At 35.6% G+C, this 22267-nt stretch overlaps 2 protein-coding genes across 2 annotated transcripts; both read left to right on the top strand.

The window, feature by feature from the left end:
• On the top strand, positions 1 to 2288 carry LOC116307318 (uncharacterized). The gene is made up of 3 exons (XM_089026335.1): positions 1 to 318; positions 846 to 962; positions 1208 to 2288. Exons 1-3 carry the CDS (start codon positions 1 to 3, stop codon positions 1961 to 1963), a joined length of 1191 nt encoding a protein of 396 aa, XP_088882461.1. The 3' UTR covers positions 1964 to 2288.
• Positions 2289 to 10712: 8424 nt separating this feature from the next.
• LOC116307317 (putative ammonium transporter 1) lies at positions 10713 to 20322 on the top strand. The gene is made up of 10 exons (XM_031717505.2): positions 10713 to 11002; positions 11101 to 11190; positions 14694 to 14924; positions 15057 to 15169; positions 15413 to 15547; positions 15909 to 16038; positions 16459 to 16559; positions 17811 to 17949; positions 19205 to 19426; positions 19821 to 20322. Exons 1-10 carry the CDS (start codon positions 10888 to 10890, stop codon positions 20090 to 20092), a joined length of 1548 nt encoding a protein of 515 aa, XP_031573365.2. The 5' UTR covers positions 10713 to 10887; the 3' UTR covers positions 20093 to 20322.
• The last annotated feature ends 1945 nt before the right edge of the window (positions 20323 to 22267 follow it).

The raw sequence follows: 22267 nt of genomic DNA, 5'->3' as shown, positions 1-22267 counted from the left end.
ATGAGTTCAAAATGTCTTTGTAATTTACGTAAAGGTCAAGTATTTTATTCATGTTACAAAGTTAACAAACATATAAAGCTGTATGGTGCGTATGAGCTCAAGAGACCAAGGATTTCCGATACTGATGACTCGACCTCAAGCGACAATGAATCAGAAGTCGAAGAGACGAGAGAAGTCACCACACCAGAACCATTGTTCGAGATCAATAATGACTATTATTGTGCGGCTGGTAGCACTCAAGATAACTACGACAGGGAATCAACACAAGAAACCGATCCACATTCACTCCATTCAAAGATCGGCAAGCCATTAGATAAGGTACGAAATAGCTTGTTTTATGAAAATAGTTTGGATTCAGTTGAGACAAGCTTGAGCCTGCAGGCCAAAATAGACCCGTTTCGAATTCCAAATTACCGCTGTGTTTCTTGATTATAGACTCATTTACTCAGGCTGAGCCTCGAATTTGTGAAAAATATTCACGTGTTCCAGTCAAGGTCCGTTAAGTTTCAAAGTGCTCGTATTGTTGAAGTTGTGCATTCTTTACTTTACCGTTGGTATTTGTGAATATTTAAACACTGATACGAGGCTAACCCTGTGCAATTGAGTCTGTAATCAAGGAACACAGCGGTAATTTGGAATTCGAAACTGGTCTATTAATAAACTTAAGTTGGCCTCCAGCTTTTTGTTAACTGTTATAATTTTACAAAATACTTCAAAAACATTTTTCAGTTCGGTGAAATCCATAGTAATACTAAAAACCTTAGTAAGATTACGTTTTCTTTTATTTCCACATAGAACCATTTCCAAGACTTAGTGTAAAATTTATTTCCTTTACTTAATTTCAGGGAACAGAAGAAAATGTTGATGAATATTTAGAAAATCCAATATCTGTGGTTGATAGTGAAGATTCCAGTGACACATCTGCAGAGGAATCATGTAGCAGCTCTGAATCAGATAGTGAGGTATAACTATATTGATATTTAATGCAGAGTTTGTGTAGGTCCTTTTTCAAGCTTTATTATGTACTTTATAAACATTTATAGTAAAACACTCAACTACAAAAAACACTACGGTAAATGTCCGGCACTAACAGGGCTGTTTGAGTTGGTTGATACTTGAATAGAATAGCAGGAGCATTTTATGAGATTTAAACGATTTGCATCAAGTATTGCTTCAACAATAAATAACACTGAATTCTTTATTGTAGGATGAAAATGCAGATGTGTCAATGGTCAATTCACATGGAAACTTGTCAAGCGTAACTAAAGCATTCTTATCAGGGCAGATTCATGATATTGATGAGGCAATTGCAGAACGTTCTGTTCTCCATAGCAGCATCAAATGTACCTTGATGGAAACAATGATATATTTGTTTGATTGGTTTTCCTCGCACCCATCATTGAGCAAAGAGGCATTTTCAAAGATTTTACAACTTTGGCACACGATTCTTCCTGAAGGCAATCTACTACCCACTAATTACCAACAGGCCTACAGAATAATTAAGCCATTTCTTGTACCTGAAATTGTATTTCATGTGTGTGTCAATGACTGTGTACTTTTCCGTGATGATTACAAAGATGATATTACTTGCCCTAAATGTAAAGAACCAAGATTCAGGAGTGGAAACATCCCCAGAAGACCATTTTATTATCTACCTTTGGGACCGAGACTAGTTAGGAGCTATGGTGTTGCAGAAATTGCAGAAATGCTTCAAAGTCATGGAAGGGAGAAAGAGGGAAAAGATGTCATGAGTGATATCCACGACTCTCCAAAATGGAAAAGTGCATACAAGTGGAAGCCAAAGAGCGCAGCAGCAGCTACCGGTATGTTTCAAGCCAGGATCCAAGCAAATGTCCTACTATTGTTTGTGTCAACTGTCCCCAGTCATCACCAAGGTTTGGTGTTGTCAGTCGTATCTACAGGCACAGTTTTTCTGGCAAGGAGTTCATGTGGGCCGCTGTAAGTCTGTACGAAAGAGTGCATTTTGATTCAACGAGCGGTCTTTGGTACAGCACAGAAGATTCCTTGAGCCAAGCAGCAATGCCAGTCCTCTTCCGCCATATATCCCATCCACTGACAACAGCAGTTGATAAAACTAAAACCATCTGGTTTTTAGACACTATATAGCTATGTGTAGCATCCAGGTAGTACTACTGTGACAATTTAAATTTTAAGATCCACTTGCCATTTCAGTAAATTAACACTACCATCAAAATGCTTTGTTACTACCAACACTTTTCAAGCATGCATCTGCAATGCTGTATAACTGATAAAACATCATTGTTTCATTGTCAGCAGATTCCTGCATGTGCATGCAAAATTCTCTCTTGTTATTGACTATAGAATTAATTTCATTTATTTTTTGTAGTACCAACTAGAATATCTCATGAGCCATGAAAAATTCATTACAGATTGTATTTCAATGTGAAAAAATCATGGCCCATGAATTTTATTTCTGTGACAAGACAAAACAATTCATGGCACATGAATTTTATTTCTGTGTCAAGACAAAACAATTCATGGCCCATGAATTGCATTTCTATGACAAGACAAAACAATTCCTTGTCCAGGAATTTTATTTCTGTGACAAGACAAAACAATTCATGGCCCATGAATTTTATTTCTGTGACAAGACAAAACAATTCATGGCCCATGAATTGCATTTCTATGACAAGACAAAACAATTCATGGCCCATGAATTTCAATTTCATGCTATTTTGATGACCCATGAAAATGACCCCTCTTCTCATCGTTGAAAATCATGGCCCATAATATCTATTTTCATGGTGCAATAACTATTTTCATGGCCCATGAAAACAGTCCTGCTCGCAGATTTTATAGTTTTCATGGCCCATAAAATTATTTCATGGGAAATTCATGGCTTCACATTACACCATGAAATCTATTTCATGGCCCATGAAAATTATTTCATGGGAAATTCATGGCTTCACATTACACCATGAAATCTCAAAAATGCTGATTTCATGGCCAATGAAAACTTTTTCATGGCATTTTCTTAACATTTTCATGGGTTTTTCATTAATGTAGGAATTCATAGTGATTAGGTATCAACTAAGGTCGGATTCAACTGCCCGGAGTACATAAATATTGATTTGGACTTTGGGGCTGAATCAGGTCGATCGAATTTACAGTGTACTTTCATTTAACTCACAACTCAATGTCCTAGTTGAGTCTGCAATGCATTCAGTACTTCTGAAAAGTCATATACTGAACCTTGTGATTGAAGGAAAAATTTTCCATCTTGTTCATCAAGTGGAAGTGAAAACCAACTTTTGGCTTTTGTGGAGAACCAGGCCAAAAGTTAAACCTAACAAAATGTGAGAGCATGAGATTCACAGTCACACACTTCTACTTGCTTGACATGTTTTATACCTGCATATGAAATGCGTTAGCACATATAGATTTAGTTGTTTTTTCTTATCCAAACGGTAATGTATTTTAGCTACTAATAGCTGCGTTAACCTAGTATAAAATAGAGTAATCATTTTCTTACCATGACTGTCAAGAAGCGTAAACGTTTTTTTAATTTTTGGTGGGACAATCATAGCCATACCCGATCACACCATGGTCAGGGTACAAATAAATAAATTAAATCAATAAAATAAATTAATAATATAATAGATAAAGAACATTTCAGAGAATGAATAAGAATAAAGAAAATGTGCAAAATAAAAAAATCAAGGTCTGTGCATGTTCTACAAGCACACTAGAAACATGATTTTTTCAATGCTTACCTTCCACAACCCAAGATCCTTTGCACGTTAGACACATGCATTGATGTGGTAAACAGTCTTTTCAACGAATCATTGCACTTTCCATCGAACAAGCTACACATATGGATCCACAAAGTAAGGACGACTCCTCAATATGAACATTGGCAATATTCTCTCGAATTTTGGGTCACCTACAAAGTGACTGCAATTGTCGTTTTAGGTATCAAGAAAGCCCAAAAGAATCGGACGTTGTTGGCTCGATATGGTTGAAATTCAGGTGATCATGACTTTTCACGGGTTTTACGGCCTTTTCCTTTTCACAGGAACATACATTTTCCCCCCATATCTCCCAATAACAGCAGTTTTTGATTTTGCTAGCCTAATTCTTTTAATTTTTTCTTTGGATTTTGTTGAATAACTGAAACCCTGGCTACGATTCTGAGACGTAATTGCCTTAAAAATAATAAAGGAATCCCGTTCTGCTTTAGATTTCAGATAGCATATTTGTATGCCCATTAGGTCTCAACTCAGATCGTGTTCAACTGCCCTCAGTACATAAAAATACGGTAATATTCTGATTATAAAAATACAAAAGAACTTCATTAACATTTACACTCTCACGGTTTTGAGGTGTCCGTTGAGGGGTATCGACCAAACTACTACTAGAACCACCAGAAGATTCTTGAGTGGAAACTTCTTCTACATTATTTTCTGTGATTCGAGCTGGGGAGTCACTAGCTGGAGAGTTATTTGTGGAAATAGGAGGCTGAAAAATAAAAGCGAGAGAAAATGAAGGTCAAAAGATATATCCAATATACCAATCCACTACAGAACTATGAAAAAGACTAGTAACGATGAAGTCAACAATATATTTCTCGAGGCCGTGAACAATATCTTCCTGACTTTTCCTCCAAACCTTCGTTTGACTTTGTGCCAAAACCGTTAACCCATGCTCAGTACGAAGCAGCCAAGGGGACTGGGAATTACAAAAGAGTGGTGCGAATAGGAGAGAAAGTGGGCCGCCGGAAAATTGCTCAACTACATATTACCTTACTGTCGTCATCGATAAATTTCCCTATTAGAGTCTTTAAAAGTTTCCTTTCTTTAAACACAGGAAGAAAGTGCCTCATTTCCGCTTCGTCTTTAAACAATCCAATAAGATCTTCACCCTCAAGACCGTCGGCAGCTGAATAAAGAAAGGATCCAATCTGTATTAAGATAAGTACAACATCATGACACTGAACTTAAAAGGTCAAGCTTACCGAACTTTTCTTTCGTCTCGGGTGCAAAATTATTTTAGGTCAGTTTAGCCACACAAGACCTGAACCTGCAGAAAAGTAGGTCCCACTTTGTGGTCAATATACTTTGAAGCTTGCACAGACTTGTGAAAACATTACTACATTCTGTGTCGAAACGAGGATAATCCCATGCAAATGGCAAAAACTAGCCTAAAACGTGAATGGATCAAACTTTACTGACCCCATGTAAGCATAGTCTAAATGTTAAACCTTCAATCTTTTTAGAGAATGGAAATATGAGTTTGCACCAGGATGTTTTTGCCATTGGAATGATGAAGATCAGAGAATTGGGCAGAAACGTATCCAAGATGCTGCTATTACAAGTGTTCTTCAAGGGCAGTGAGGAAAATGTAAAATGTTTTCTCGTTGTGAGGTCGAAAACAAAATGATATACAGCATAAGCTATAAACGAGTAACAAAGCGAAACACGTATACAATATTTTATGTAACTGCAAATCAACAAAAATGTTATTGCCAGGTATCATATTCTTTTGCAAATACTCCAGTTTGTAATTCTCTGTGTGCAGATGTGTGCAAGATTCATGTTCCAACATACTGGGCTCTAATTGATATACATACTTATATATAAACTGCATGCCGGCTTATATATAATAATTATAATAATTAAATTAATTTGAATATTTTCGGTAAACATGTCATGTTTACAAAGTAACATGATTTCAACATGTTTTGCAAACGTATTTAAAACATGTTTAAGCGAACATGTTTAAAATGTGTTTTTGTCTGAATTAAAATTTTTGAACATGTTAAAAACATGTTTAAATATATTTCAAGCATGTTGATTTTAGGTCTGGGTAGTACTAACAGTACCATTCGAATTTTCATTGGCTTGAGTTGATTTCAGGTTTGCTAGTTTTGATAGTGGTTTCCAAACTTTATGGCAAACCACTATCTTCTAGGGATCTTCCATAAGGCAGAGAAGGATATTTCTCTTTTTTTTTTCTCTTTTTTTTTTTCTTTTTTTCTTTTTTCTTTTTACCATTTTTATGATGGCACCATGAACCACATGCAAAATGATCATCAAATGGATGCTCGTACAAGCCATCAAGACCTGTGGTTATTGCTTCTGGGTTTCCAGCATTCTGTTTTACCATATAAGAGCCTTTGAAGATACTTTGTAGTTTTGACTGATAGCTTGTGTTTCTCTTTCAAAGAAAACAACTGAGAACCCAAATATTTTCTTGTTGTGGTTTGCATCAGATTGCTTTTCAATGTCTTGACTGACTTGCTTTCTAAGTCTAGCAGTGATGGTCGTATCTTCATCGCCTACAATAGCACCAATGGTAATCTTTGTGATAAGAGTCCAATTATAATTAATGTTAAGGATAATGATTCAAATAAACACATTGCAATTGAAGTAATTTGTATTATACATGTGGATCGCCTTGATCATATTGGAATCTTCATCAATATTGTTGCATGAGGAATGTGTAATAGGAATCCAATTATACTTTCCATTATAAAAATGGTTTGTTCAGTTACATCTTTATTGAGCTAAGGCATACCAAAGTAAGTACCGTTGAATCGTCTATGTTCTCGATCATGTCAGGGCCTTCATCACCTTCATTACCTGAGGTCTGTGTAATGAGAATCTGTTATACTCCCCATCCATAAAAACGTTTATTTAGTAACATGCAATTATATGTAGTGCAAAGTAGTGAAAGCAAACACATGGAAATGTGAGCTTTTTGAAAATATATCACATTTGGCAATCTAATATGAATTGAAACCTTTTGTTTTGGCAAATTCACAGGCTCGACCTGATTTTATCCTTGTCTCATAGGCAATTACTTTACAGGTTCTAATCCTACCACAGTTGCATGCCCTTTGATTATACACTGTTGAATAAAAATAATTAGGTCGTTGATATTTGCTATTACGAGTCTTTTTGGTTTATGATTAAATGTTTATTTGTCTGTGTTCTTGTGTTTCTTTATTGTTTTGGTTATAAGTTAGGAATGGATCCTGGTTTCAGAAAGGGAATGCGTGTTTTTTGGTCCTGCTGTAATGATACATGATATGACATAATCACACTAATGACTCATTTGTCAATGGCAGAGGTGTCTTTGATCTCTTTGTAAAAGAGAAAAAAATTGCCCAAAGGGGAATGTCTCCAGATCCAACTCATTTCCTTAAGATCTGCCACTGCAAGTTTTCATCCATTCATATTTCAAGTTTCAAGAATTTCTGAAAATGTGTACCATACATACATACCAGATAAAACTACTATATGAATGGCCACTTCCTCTACTTTTCCACCAAGCATCCACACTAGCAGTTATTGTGCTTTTTCTTCTATGTTAATACATAGATATGAATAAATAGAAAACAATTGAAAAGGACACAACAACAACAACTTTATTTTGTACCATTCTCTTATAGGATTTACAACTTATATATATATATATATATATACAATATAGATAATTTATAAATAAAACTAAATAGTATAAAAACACAGTTATTTATAGTATATATACCAAGACAGATAAATGAAAAGAAGGTACAGGTTGTCTGCAATAACCACAAGGCTAAGTAAAAACAGACAGCCCGTTCTATGTTATTAAGGAAAGATGATTTTAAGTTAGATGGCACAAAGTATAGGAGAAATTGAAATTGAAAAGGATATGAAAATGTTAAAGGATTAACAAGTTTTCTTCTATGTTAATTCATAGATATGAATAAATAAATAAAAAATTGAAAAGGATATGAAAATGTTAAAGGATTAACAATAGTTTTGCATTTTCACATTTTTGCAGTAATTCTTTTTCATTTTGAAATATATTTTTTTAATATTTCTAGTTTATCCTTTATGAATTATTACTGAGCTGACTAAATCTACATACTTGGACTTCGCATGAACTTCGTCGACTCAATAATTTCTCCTATTTTTCTTTCCCTTGCTTTAAGGATTTTTTACTGATGGCCGGCAAATTTAATGTCATAAGTAAATTTTTGAGTTGGGTCTCCCCAATGCCAATGTGTAACATGCCTATAAAGAATCACAACAAAATTAATAGGTTCCCTCGCTGTTAATCGTGATCAAAAATAGTAATTATATAACACTAATCAATAGCAGCTTTACTGTTGACGTCCCAATTCGAGTTTTGTCACTTTTTCTGTGTTTCGTTCCTAAAGCTACGTTATTTACGAAGTAGCATCTCTTGCACAAGATTTTGATAAAACCTCTAAGGCCAAATTTAGCTTCACCCACGATATTTTTCAACCTGATAGGATTTTTACATGTCTTGCAAGCTTTCATTTCTTCAACAAGAACTCCAAACTGGACAATTCTTCTTCCTGTTTTCCAGCTTTCGTTGGTTCTTCTTTTTGTTGTTGTTGTTTTTTTTGTTTTTTTTTTTTTGGTGTCGCCGCACAATAGTTGTCGTCGAGTAGATGTGCGCTACTGAATTTTCGCAGTCTGTACTATTTTAACCCTTTCGAAACTAGTTGCGCTCTTTATTTTGCTTTCTTCATTTTGAAAGATGTTTTGTTCTTCATTTTAAGTACTTTTTTTCAGATTTTACAGGTGTAATGATCCAGCTAAATGATTAATGTTGTGACGAAATAAGACTACTAAATATCACGCGGCGACCGAACAAGCTTTGCATGTATTCCCGAAATTTAATGATTTTATTTTTTCCTTAGACTTTATATATTGCTGACTGGAATATGTTACTTTGAGAAAGTATTTTTTCATTTTAATTATAATTATAATGAAGTAATGATTTCTTTTTATCATAGACTAGTCGAGGAATATTTTGTAATGTTTACAACTTTCATATCGGTATAGCTGATTTGCGATTCACATATGTGAAACATAGTTAAGTTTTTTACATTACTAAAGTTTAGATTATCATTACTGATGAAAAGAGAGCATTTTAACGTTCATGCATCTTTATTGTTTCCTACTTGATTTTCGCAAAAAATACGAGGCCCAGGAAAGCTTCTGGTGCCAGTGCTTATATATATTTGGTTATGCGCAGAAAAATGCGCAGTAGCGCACAATTTCAAAAGTAGGCAGTCATAGCCCAGTATTCGTACTCCTCGTCCAACGAATCAGATATTTCAGCCACATGCCATGGGGCCGAGCTAATATCTTGCAAGAACATATCCTTGTTTATGTTCTTATAGCTTCTAGATGAAATTACTTTGTTAGAATCATTTACACCTTTTTCTTTCATAACACTATAAACCATCGCATGATCGCTGATTCCAGGATCATGTGTCATCTGTGTCATCCTGATAATATCGTTGTTTGGAAGAAACAAACTGTAATCATGAAGACTGTGTTTTATACGATTTCTAATTTGCTTTCCTACCGTATTTGATGCACATTACTGTTTTTGTAGATTTTTGGTGACACAAATTCACCATTTTCCATACATCGGTTCAATGGTCAAACACAAAGCATTTCAGTCGAGCTTGCAAGGTTAACATTTTAATAGTTCTTTGAAAGTACCTTGGTGCGTCGCTTAAGCGCTTTGTGTTTGACCGATGAAACGATGTATGGAAAATGGTGAATCACTAATTTGCAAAGAAAATATATTACAAACTCTTGTTTATCATTTAGTTTTACCAATCTGAACAACGTAAGAATATCTGAATTCAAAATTGGCCGCTAATATTTTGTCTTAGTATTCAAACACTATTGGATAATTTGTAGAAAATTTTCCACAGTGGCCTTGGTTGGAGTAGTCGCACTGTAAACTTAGTTTAATTTGATTTAAGAAATTATGCAATCTCTATAAAACCACAAGTTCGAAGTCCAGTGCAGTTGATTGTCACATTATGCCGCGTATGTCTTTGTTTTTTCGCCAAACGTTTTATGGTTTTTGGCTATAACGAAATTCCACGCCTATTTACATCTCTATTTTCGAATTTTAAAAAAAAAAATTGGCATCGAGTGGACAAAAAAAGTTAAAACATCAATCTAAAGTAAATTATTGGAGGATAGATTTATTTCTAATATCAAATTTTTCAAGACGTCTGTTATTTCGAAGATATTGAGAAGTAAGGGGAGAAGTATATACATTGCAAGAGTGAGGCAAGTTCTCAAACACCACAGAACCCTTCGAAAACACGATTTCATGCCAACCTGTGATTAACAAAAAAAGTTTCTCGACTACCAAACAACATTGGCAAAGATTTTATTCCAAATCGTATAGCAATTTAAGCCTCATGAAAAGCCTATTTCCTCGACAGCATTTTGTGCACATCAGGATTGGATTTACGGAAAAAATTTAACAAAACGTCGTGCCAAGGTAAAATCTACTAAAAACAAGCAAATTTGTATTTGTTCCCTTTTGTTTTTTCTTCGAATTTTCTTGGGTGGTCGCAGCAAAATTTTAAATTACCTATGTACAAATACGCTCCAAACGACGTTTTTGTCAAAAATAGATCCCTCGGAATGCGGCTCAATTTGGAGAGCAAAACAATTGGTATTCAATTCTCATGAAATTGAAATTCTTTTGTTTTGTCCTCAAGTTGAGCTGCTTTGATGTCACATGCAAGAGGTCTATTACATATTTCAACATTCTGTTTGACACCTGAATATCTCAAATCAAAATAATTGCTATATTGTTTTCAACAGAAAGATTTTGAAAGTATTCGTTAACGCAAATTTAATAGCGTGAAGAATTAAGAATTTTCACTATGATCTAAAAATTATGCAAAAACGTTCTGTTGGGAACAAAGAACAAATGTTTTCATTGGTTGTAATTTCGAATCAATTGTAAATGCGTTGAGCAAGAGTTCATGCGAAGCTTCGTTCCTATTCCAACGGTTAGGTAGCGTAAAGCAAATCTTGTGGGTAGAGTTTCGAAAAGTAAGAAATGTCTTCCAACTCAAGTGAAATCGAACATGGCGTGGGACAGTCTTTGCTTGTGGCACTGCTGGGGAAAAGCTTAGACCAGTTGTTCCTTTTGCTGATGGGAATATTTGTCTTTTGTAAGTATCGTAAATGACTGAGAAAGATTTCTTAAGAAATTTGCGTACGTGTTTGACCTCTTTATAAAGTGTCCTTCAATAATAACATTGGTTTCCAGTTATGCAGGTTGGTTTTGCGTTTCTTGAAGCAGGATCTGTGCGTTCAAAGAACACTACTAACATTCTAATTAAAAATGTATTGGACGTGTGTAAGTATGCAACTGCATATCGCCCTTTTTTTCTCAATCTAGAATTATTCTAAATATCTTGGAGAGATATCTTATCCTCATGATAGCTTATTAAACAAATTTCATTGATGAAATTCGTTTCGGAATTTTCTAGAACAATTTTAGAATTAAAGGCTTGTAATGACGATAAGAAAAGCTATTTTGTTCGAGAAGTTTACTCAACACTTAAGAGGCAGTGTCCACAAGAATCAAACAAATGGTGGCAAGGGTCAAAAAATCAAATTCAAATAGTCAAATATGTTTTAATAACCTCTTCTGTGGCCGTTTTCTCGAAAATAAAATCATATTTTCGAAAACCGAGTCCCCAGGGATTCATATATAATAATGGCCTATCTAACTTCAAAAGAAGAGGGAATTTGATTTTTTGAGCCTTGCCACAAATTCTCAATTATGGACATTGCCTCTTAAGGTGGCTCGACTGGGTTTTGTTTGTGGCATACATTCAAAGTTTGAAGGGGAAATGCGTCGCTGCCAATAAGTTAATTTCAAATAAATCATTATGACATGTCTAGAGATAGATTCAAGTTTTACATGATATACAATTTATCGCGATCGGAGTTGCCATAGCAATGCAAAGACGCCATGTTATTTTTTTATACATTCCGTTTTTGGCGAAATCAGACGTTTGTTTAAAAAATGGTTTAAAAGTTAACGAAATTTCGAAGATTTGTATGGAAGCGTTTCGAAATAATTGCCATCGGAGGTTTTGGGCAACGAAAATGTAAACAATCCAAAGCAATTAGTTCATGTGACCAAAACCTTTTCTTACTGGACTTGGGGAAAGCTTTTTTTTGGATCATAGTTTTGTGTTACTATTCCACTAGTCCTTCTGAGAATTGGAAAGAAATCGCTTTATTCCATTTCGATAAATATGATTTCAAGCCTAGTTAGTAAAGTTGTGCCTTTTGATATCTTGTCAAAGATTTCACTTATCTTTACTACGGAGTCTCAAGAGTGCGATGGAGCTTCCTTTGTTATTTGCTAGCTCATTGAAATTGCAACACCTCACGCCTTACATTCGATGCCTGATTGCTTTCCGAAACCCTTCCGACTATGATAATTTGTGGTTGCAAATCAATGAGCTAGCAAATAACAAAGGACTTAGAAAAACGCTTGTCACACAAATATAGTACTCAAAGACTTTAAAAATATTGTAATAAATAAAGTCCTAGCTCATTGAAATTGCAACCACAAGTTATCATAGTCGGAAGGGTTTCGGAAAGCAATCAGGCATCGAATGTAAAGCGTGAGGTGTTGGAATGCACGACTTTGGAAATATTCTGGACAATAGAAAGGCGTAACAATATAAACATAGTGCGAGTGAAGAAAGCGGTCTCATATTTAGAATTGGGATACAAATGTTTAAGGAATTGAGAATATTATTTGACAGTTTTAAATTAGAGCGCTTACACTATGTCCATGAAATAAAATCTAAATAGTAACTACCTAATAGTTTTTATTTAGTGACTATTAGTCACTATCACTCAACTGGAACTGCTTTAGTAAAAATGCACAAGGGAAACCAAGTACTGAAGACAATAGAAAGATAATACTTCATTTGATAGAGGCATACTTTATTGTTTCGACATAAAAATCATTGCATTTCATTACAGGGGTTTTCACAAACCCGTGAATATTTTACTCTTACACTGGTCTGATTCTTTTGCTTGTTTGAATCGGACTATAGTGAACTCTAAAAAGTAAACTTGGCCGTTTTCATGGTTTTATGAAAATCTCTCTAATTCACTGAATAATATTCCAGGCCTTCCTGTAAGACCTTCTCATAGTTGGTGCATCGATTCCCATTAAAGCGTTCTCGTTTTCTACGAGTCAAATAGTCGATTCGGCGATACGCGCCTCATCGACTATCTATTGACTCATAGAAAACTCGACCTCGTAGTCTAATTGTTAATTATAAACGCTTTATAAACCCATGAAAACGGCCAAGTTTACTTTTTAGAGTTCAGTATAGCCGATTCAAACAAGCAAAAGAATCAGACCGGTGTAAGAGTAAAATATTTCACGGGTTTGTGAAAACCCCTGTAATGAAATGCAATGATTTTTATGTCGAAACAATAAAGTATGCCTCTTAAAAAAAGTATTATCTTTCTATTGTCTTGAGTACTTGGTTTCCCTTGTGTATTGTTACTAAAGCAGTTCCAGTTGAGTGATAGTGACTAATAGTCACTAAATAAAAACTGTTAGGTAGTTACTATTTAGATTTTATTTCATGGACATAGTGTAAGCACTCATTTCAATGAACTTGAAAATTTAAAGTATATAAATGCGTTATCTAAAGTAACTGACTTCGAAGTTTTAAAAAAAATTCATCGGATTATTGAGTTTGACCGTTTTCACACCTTCGCTGTTCATTAACGGCAAATGAATATTCATTGAAGCGGAGAAGCATTGTCATTAGAGCGAACAGGCATACAATATAAGGCGAACGGAGTCTCAAGAGTGCGATGGAACTTTCATTAAAAAATTTAGCATTGAATTTGACAATCATGAGTATGTTTGCGTGGGTTCATTAACGTTTTCAAACGTTCATTAACATTTTGGTGCAGACAATAAGCCACAACACGCATTCGATACAGTGTTGGACATTTATTTACGCAATACAATATAAGTATATTTTCCACTAGGAATTGTAGGATTTTAACTGTCTTGTTAACTTGAAGACAAACATATGAACTTTAAGAACTTTTAAACCATTTTTTAAACAATTTCGTCAAAAACGGAATGTATAAAAAAATGACATGGCGTCACTGTATTGCTATGATAACTCCGATCGCGATAAATTGTATATCATGTAAAACTTGAATCTATCTCTAGACATGTCATAATGATTCATTTGAAATTAACTTATTGGCAGCGACGCATTTCCCCTTCAGACTTCGAATGTATGCCACAAACAAAACCCAGTCGAGCCACCTTAACTTGCTAAAGATTCAGGTTGAATGGAAAGTTCATTTATAATTCCGAGGGGGAGGGGGGAGTTGGTTATTTATTAAATATTAGTCTTGGATTTCTTTCTTTATGGTGGAGTTCCAACTGCAATTTTACAAAGAAAAAGGACAAAACATAGCAGGAAAAAAAACATGACGGCTGCACGATTCTACCTAAAAATAATATTGTATAGTTTATGTTAAAAAATTGGGTCTGTAATTCAATATACCTATCTCGAATTCGCTTGACTGGCCACGAAACAATGGTTTCAAGTCGAGGTTGAACTTGATGAATGAAAGAATCATCCCCAGTCTCGACTTCAAACCATTGTTTCGTGGTCATCCCAGCGAATTCGGGAAGGGTCTATTCCCCTTAACCAGACACAGATTGTTTACTTCTGACGTCATCATGAAATATGTGAATTTTTAGATTTTTTCTTGGTCATATTTATCAATACGATATAAACAGGGAAAGTGATTCTTAATGCTGATTATTTTTCACCTGCTTTATTTTAGTTATTGGCGGCATGGCGTATTGGCTCTTTGGATACGCGTTTGCCTATGGCAGCGAGGGAAATTCTTTCATTGGCTACAACTACTTTGCACTATCTTATGTACCATCCAGTGTGTATGCACACTGGTTTTTCCAGTTTGTGTTTGCCGCGACCGCCTCAACAATAGTCAGCGGTGCTATGGCAGAGAGAACCGAATTTAGAAGCTATATTGTGTATTCAATTTTCTTGACTGGTAAGAGAAAAACAGAAAACAAACATGATGGCTAAACAGAAGCCAAATTAAAAGAGGAAAGGAAAAATAAAGAAGAGGAGATTTAATAATGCAAATTATGATTTTAAAAAAGTTTTTCTGACTTGATTTTAGGTTTTATCTATCCTGTAGTAGCTCACTGGGCATGGGATCCTAAAGGATGGCTTTATGTTGGTACACACTTTTATTCTATTGATGGAAGTACTAAATACGAGGTGTCCTATATGGTAAGTCTCAATGGATGCAAAGGTTTTCACCATCACGTTACGGCAACCGTGTTACTGAAATGGCAGGAACAAAACAATCTTTTACATAAGAAGGAATTTTAGTGTTCTGCCATCTAACCACAGGCAGTCCAAGCTGTATTATGGGCGTGTGGACAGGTGCAAAACCTCTACTAAACGTTTGTATTCATAAATTGTTCAAATTAAAAGTTCTTTGCGTCACTTTTTAAAATTAATCATTTGCAGGACTTTGCTGGGAGCGCTGTAGTACATGTTGTCGGTGGAGCATGCGCACTTGTTGGTGCTATTCTAGTTGGTCCTAGAATCGGTCGCTTCGATGAATGGGGACGTCCGATGGTTATTCAAGGGCATACAGTACCGGTAAATACATACTCCAGTTTCGAGTTCTCTATTGTTCAGGGTTAGCATCCATATCTCAAGTAACGTTTTAATAGCCCACTCTCGAGATGTGCTTTGATTGTCATGCTCAAAAGTTTCAGTACGAGGTTACATGCTAAATTAAATTTACATTTTCCTTCTGTCATAAATCACTGAGCATTATACACGTAGATTCACATTGAAACTTTTGTGTGTGACAATTAGGGCAACTGGGTTCATTATCAGTATGATTGTCTAAATTATAACTGTCGTGTGCTACCCTCATGAAATAAAGTTTATTCGATCAATCGTGGAAATTTTAGGGATCTTGGTAACAAAATTGTATTGTCTTTTCGTTTTGTAGATGGCCGCATTGGGAGGATTTATCTTATTCTTCGGCTTCCTAGCGTTTAATGGTGGATCCCAAGGACAGATTTCACACGAAAAAGACGCAGATATTGTTTCTCTTGCAATTGTCAATACCATTATATCGGGTATGAAATATCTCCTACAATCGTAACATAATTATATCCACTTTTAACAAGAATCAAAACAATTTTCGTGAAAACGTATTAACACCCCCTCCACCCTCCCCACGTGATCCACATGTTTCTGTGTGCTTGAAAAATTCAAGTAATACCCTTTTTTCTTGCATATTTTTTGACTAGCAGCCCATTCCCCTTTCAATTATACCAGCCCCCTTGACATGGTCACTAAAATTCGAGAGTACAGTAACCTAAAAGAAAACCAAACGTTGATGTTGTAATTTTATTATTAGATGCTTTTACTCTTTAGGTCGGATCAGATCGTTTGTTCTTCAATTTCACATTTTAGCGTTTATTAAGCTATGGGAAAGCAATGTAGCATACCGTTAATTACGTATTTTAAGCTAAAAATATTTCCCTTGTTCATAGGTGGAGGAGGAGCAGTGACTGCTATGGCTGTAAAACGCATGGGGTTCGCTGAGAAGAAGTGGAGTTTGCTGGTAACGATCAATGGTGGGCTTACAGGAATGGTAATGATCAAAATCCGTGTGTCTATTTTGAAAAACCTTCTCCCAAAACAGAAGTAGCAGCAGCAATACCTATGACGATAATGAAAAAGATTATAATTCCTTTTGTTCTTGAGAGTTTGAGAAAACGGCAAAATATCGAATTGTTGCTGCTGGATTCTCTAATGTAATAAATGCGTTACAAAATTGTATAATATTGTTTTTAATTAATATTTTTTTCTAAATGTAGACAATTTTGGTCAAAATGTATTGTTGAGATCGTACAGACACGGAAAACAATTTGCCCACCCTATCATTTGTATGCTTATATCGACAAAAACATTATCTCTAGCTTTGTCATAGCACCATTTGTATTTAAAAAATTTTTTTTTACATTTTGAAATATTTTTACATTTAAAAAAATGAAAATTTAAAAACTATCATTATAATAGTTTTAATAAAATAGTTTTTATTGAACATTTTCGACTGAATGTCATCATCTGAATAAAGCTACAGATTAACATGAGAAGCATTTAAGTTACACCGTTAGAGGATAGCTAGATGTAACTAAGGGCGTAAATTAACTGCTCCACGCATAAATCTGTAGTGTTATTCTAATGATGACCTTCGTTGTCGAAAACGTTAAATAAAAATATAATAGAAACCAGAATCAACATTTTAAAGTGCGACTACTCCAACCAAAGCCACCTCGACAAATTTTCCACAAATTATCCAATAGTGTTTGAGTATTTAGACAATAGATTAGCGGCAAATTTTGAATTTAAATATTCTTCCGTTGTTCCGGTTGGTAAAACTAAATGATGAAGAAGAGCTTGTAATATATTTTCTTCGCAAATTAGTGATTTGTGTCACCAAAGATATAGAAAAATAGTAATGTACGACTTCAAATACGACAGGAAAGCAAATTAGAGACCGTATAAAGCACAGTCTTTATGATTAGTTTGTTTCTTCCAGACAAGGATATTATCAGGTTGACACTGTTTTATCACCTGTTGCTATGCGACAGCACGTTTACTTTCGACAACAAAGGTGCCGGCAGTCTTCTAAGCCGTGTAAACCCATGGATATTTGTCCGATTTGTAGCAATTCTATTGTTCAGATTCCTATTTTTGATTGGGTAATTTGTGGAAAATTTGTGGAGGTGGCTTTGGTTGGAGTAGTCGCACTGTAAAAATTATTTATCTTGCTGCACATTACGACAACATATCATCAAAATATTTCTTTCATTTTTATTTCTGTTGAATTATATAACAGGTTGCTGTTTGCGCCGGGGCCAATGTTTACAGACCTTACTGTGCTTTGGTCGTTGGAGTGCTAGCAGGCCTTACTTACATGATATGGAGCTGGGTTGTTTTGAAGATGAAAGCCGATGATCCGGTTGATGCTGTTGCAGGTGAGTTTGGTGGATAGCCTTGACATAAATTGTTTTGGCTTCTCTTTTGGGTGCAAGAGCTTTTACTCAAAATCATCATCATTATAATCGTCATCTTCAATTTGAGGCCCAGAATGTTTTACGATGACGTCAGTGAAATTGATCTATAGCCTTTGCACCATCTCGTGATGGCAGCCATGACAGGAGGAGGGAACAATTGGATGACTGACAACGGTTTTTGAAATCGATGTATACTTCTTGACCTTGGGCGTACTTTTTTCCCATTTCAGATCACGTGTCATTCCTTGAGCGTCGCGTGACATTTATTTATAGAAATAAACAATTTCTTCGCATTATATTAAGAATATAAAACGGCGAGCGTGTCTATATACTGTGATATAAGAAATCGTAGAGAAACACGAGGCGTAGCCGAGTGTTTCTTTGACTTCGAGTGCTCTACAGTTCCCAGAGTGTCTACAGTCAACTCAAAAAATGTTGTCGTCGACCAACTCAAGCCTACGCGACTGGACCGAAAGGAACTCTGGGTTGTAATCATTGAAGCCGAGTCGACTCCATAATTTTATCTGACTAGTTATGCCTGGTTTACAGGACGAACCTTCGTAGGCGAGCGGGAAGTGTTGAAGGAGACGTTTTTTAAATGCCTTCATATATTCGAAATTGTGAACTGAATCATAAGTACTTTGTTTTTGTTTCCTTAAACCCAAAGACATGCATTTGATGGATTGTTTCTTGCCATTATCTTATTACTAACGGGAACAATTTATTCAGAACGAATATCTAAACCGCTTCAGTGATTTTTACCCATATTCCTTTCGGTCCAGTCGCGTAGGCTTGAGCCGGTCGACGACAACGTTTTTTGAATTGACTATATATCACAGTATATAGACACAGGCGGACCTTTTATATCGCTTTTTTTGAAGCGAGCGTGTCTCTGTCCTCTGATATAAACACTGTAGTCAGCCAATCAGCGCGCGCGTTATATCTCAAATATTTTACAAAGTGCAAAAGGGTGGAACATTTTGTGGAATTACCTCTCGCTATCCAACATTATATCTGAAGGGCCACGATCAATGAATCACCAGAACAACCTTGTTCAGGGGGAGGTTGGCTAAAGAAAACAACGGAAAAGTGCCAAGAGCATTGAAAGTCTTTCATGCAAAGGGCAACGTAACAACAATTTTGTCCAAGATTATAGCTATCTCCCCGAAAAACAGCACAAAACATGTAACTAATTTGAAAAATACACTTTTTTCAGTTCACTTTGGAGGAGGTGTGTGGGGTACTCTTGCAGCACCTCTCCTTGCTTACAAGACAGGAGTCGTCTATAGTTGGAACCTTGTTTCGCTCATGAATTTTGGATGGAACCTGGCTGGTTTGGTTTCAATTGCTGTTTGGTCTCTGGGATGCTCTTTAATAATGTTTGGTATCATGCGTCTTACTAAACAGCTACGAGTTGCAGAGGATATCGAGATAAAAGGTATGATTCACATCCCCTTTAGACCCTCGTGATTATTCTGCAGCCAATTCAATTTTTTTGGTTGCGCAATGTTTTTTCAATCTTGTTTGTAGGTAAGAATAATTAGCAATGTGAGCTTCATTATCGCAGATTATGTTATTCTTCCAACACTCGGCCGTAAAATAAAATCTCCCCTCAGCAGTCTTCAAAGCAAGGCCGTACAAGATTAATGTTTTTACTAAGAATATTTCATCTTTATTCATATCAACATAATTAATTCCTATTTGGTATTTTAGTATTTTGCTAATTTCAATAAAATACGTTCTTGCAATCAGGTGTAAATGTACTTACGATAACTATACGATCTAAGACTTTTTGCCTGTTTTCTTATATTTATGATTTACATAAACCTTAGGTCTAGACATTCCAAAGCATGGTGAGCCCGCGTACCCTCAGGCCAGTTATGGGGATGGATGGACCTATCCCCCCATGTTTAATGCCTTGTCACCAAGTCGTTTGAATGGGCTTGACATCCGTGACAACCAACAGTCAGCCAATGGGGCATCAGACGTAAATACGAATGAACTTCAGATGAATGTCATGCGAGCCGGAGTACCTAATCTGGGAGCCGAATTAGACAACAAAACTCAGAATAGAAAGAGCTGCGAACTTGATGAAAAGCTTTAACATTTTCCACTGAATTAAGAACAGTTTGTAAATCAATGGTAGTAAAACTGGAGTTTAAAATGTTCGGATAAAAATAATTTGAGTTCTTGGAAACGACAATGCAATAAACTTGCCCGATAGGAGAGAAAAATTTAGAGAGAGAGAGATGTGTCTTCTACTTTTGGTGTATTAGTTAAAGACAACTAATTGTACTTTCATGTTAGTAGATTAATAAATACCTCCTTTATTTCTACCACAAAAAGGGAGCTTCGGTATTTTTGGTTTCCTAAGCTATTAGCCGTTCCGAGGTTGATGGAAAAATAGGGTCACGTTGGTATTGGAAGGCATTGACTGTTGACGAAATAGACGCCATTTTGGAAATATGTTGCCTAAAAGAGTTCCACATTGCACTGCACTGCCAACTCTACCCAGTTTTTCCCTCAACCTGGGAATGGCTTATTAAGCATTAATAGACCTCTTTAGCTTGAGGGTTTTGTCCAATACACACGAGATTAAATGTCTATCCTTCATGACGCTCCCGGCGTCACATTTCTTGTCTTTTGGAAGGGTATGTTAAGCTGGACGTACGTAATGCTTTCCCATTTTCATCGTATTTTTAACACCGAAAACAAAGTACAGAAAAGTTCTGTTCTATTTCTTTCATTGGACAAAAATATATATATGTTTTAGCCAATCGGAGTACACAGCACTATAGGCCTTTCCTAAGATATAGTTCATGTCCAAGCGATCTAAATACTCCAGTTTCGAGTTACCTGTTGCTCTGTTTCGTGTAGAATATTCACGTGTTCTAGTTAAGGTCCGTGCTTGTATTGTTGAAGTTGTGCATTTTTTATACTTTCCCGTACTTAGGTGAATATTTACTCACTGATACCAGGGGTGGACCTAGGAATTTGTTCAGAGAGGGGTACACCCCTTAGAATCAAAGGGAAAAAGTATTATTTTGTATGGGTTAAATCTTTGAAGTAGGGGTACAAAGTCGAACCAGGGAGGGGTGCGCACCCCCTATACCCCTCCCCTGTATCCGCAACTGGATACGAGACTAACCTTGAGTTAATGAGTCTGCAAAGAAGGAACAGCGGTAATTTGGAACTCGAAAAAGGTCTATTTACTTACCAGTAGCTTTTTTTCTTATTGGACTATTGAACAATGACAGACTGAAAGGAAGTCTCGGTTATCAACAGGCGGACCGTGGGAAAGCGAGATTTCGATTGATACAGATTTTGCTGTCTACTGATTGGCCAAAAAAATTATCTAAAGTTTTTGTTCGGGTAGTCCCGGTTAGTGTGTCTGAAGTGTAATTTTAAATCACGTGACGGCAGCCATGGCAGGAACAATACAGTCGTTTTACATGAGAAAGAATTCAATTCCCGAGACCGTAAATCAGTCTACTACTAATTTCTCAGGGCATACGATTTGGCTAATGATTAGGGTCATCTGGCATCTCAAATAAAAGTGGTTTTTTTTTTATTGTTTCGTTTTGTTTTGTGTTTGTGTGTGTGTGTTTATGTTTTGTCTCGCCTCGCCTCCATCTCGTTTCTTATCTTGTTTTTTATCTCTCGTATTTTACTCTGTTTTAACTATAGAATTATGTAAAGAGAGCCATTATAATTTCTCACACTACGTGGAAGGTCAGCACTTGAATAGATTGTTTGTTTGAACTATTCGTTATGACGTCAAGGCTGTCAATTTATGGAAAATTTGAAAACTGTAAAAGTCATCGGTTTTTGTTCGAAAACCAAACAGAAATTTGACATCGAAATTATAGAGTGCAAATGTGTTGTTTCCATCGACATGGGCTTGGGATATTACCATTAGACTACGACAGCATTTTGTTAAGTCATCTTACTGAGCTGTCAGTCGACACTATTATTTCTTATTCACAATCGTTGGCCAAAAAAAGGGGGAAATGTTATCCCATTAAATAATGTTGATGTATTTGAATCCATCTTTTCTTTGACTGGCACACCGCTTTTAGAGCAACATTACGTTCTTTCATGTTTCAAAAATTATCGATAATTTGATTATTTCGGGAAAGAATGTTCTTCCTGTCGATAATGACTTAAATAAAATAAATGTAAAATAAATGATTTGATATGAAAATCTGCTATCATAAAAGCTTTAAGAAGCGTTCTTTATGAAGTGTCTTTCCAGTTAATTTATCCAAAAAATGTCTTA

Source organism: Actinia tenebrosa, unplaced genomic scaffold, assembly GCF_029948245.1.
Source record: "Actinia tenebrosa isolate PJP-AT-01 unplaced genomic scaffold, QUT_ActTen_1.0 PGA_scaffold10__47_contigs__length_13832649, whole genome shotgun sequence".
NCBI classification, from domain to species: Eukaryota; Metazoa; Cnidaria; class Anthozoa; order Actiniaria; family Actiniidae; genus Actinia; species Actinia tenebrosa.
Note: the sequence above shows the minus strand (reverse complement) of the source record. Positions and strands in the feature narration are given on the sequence as shown.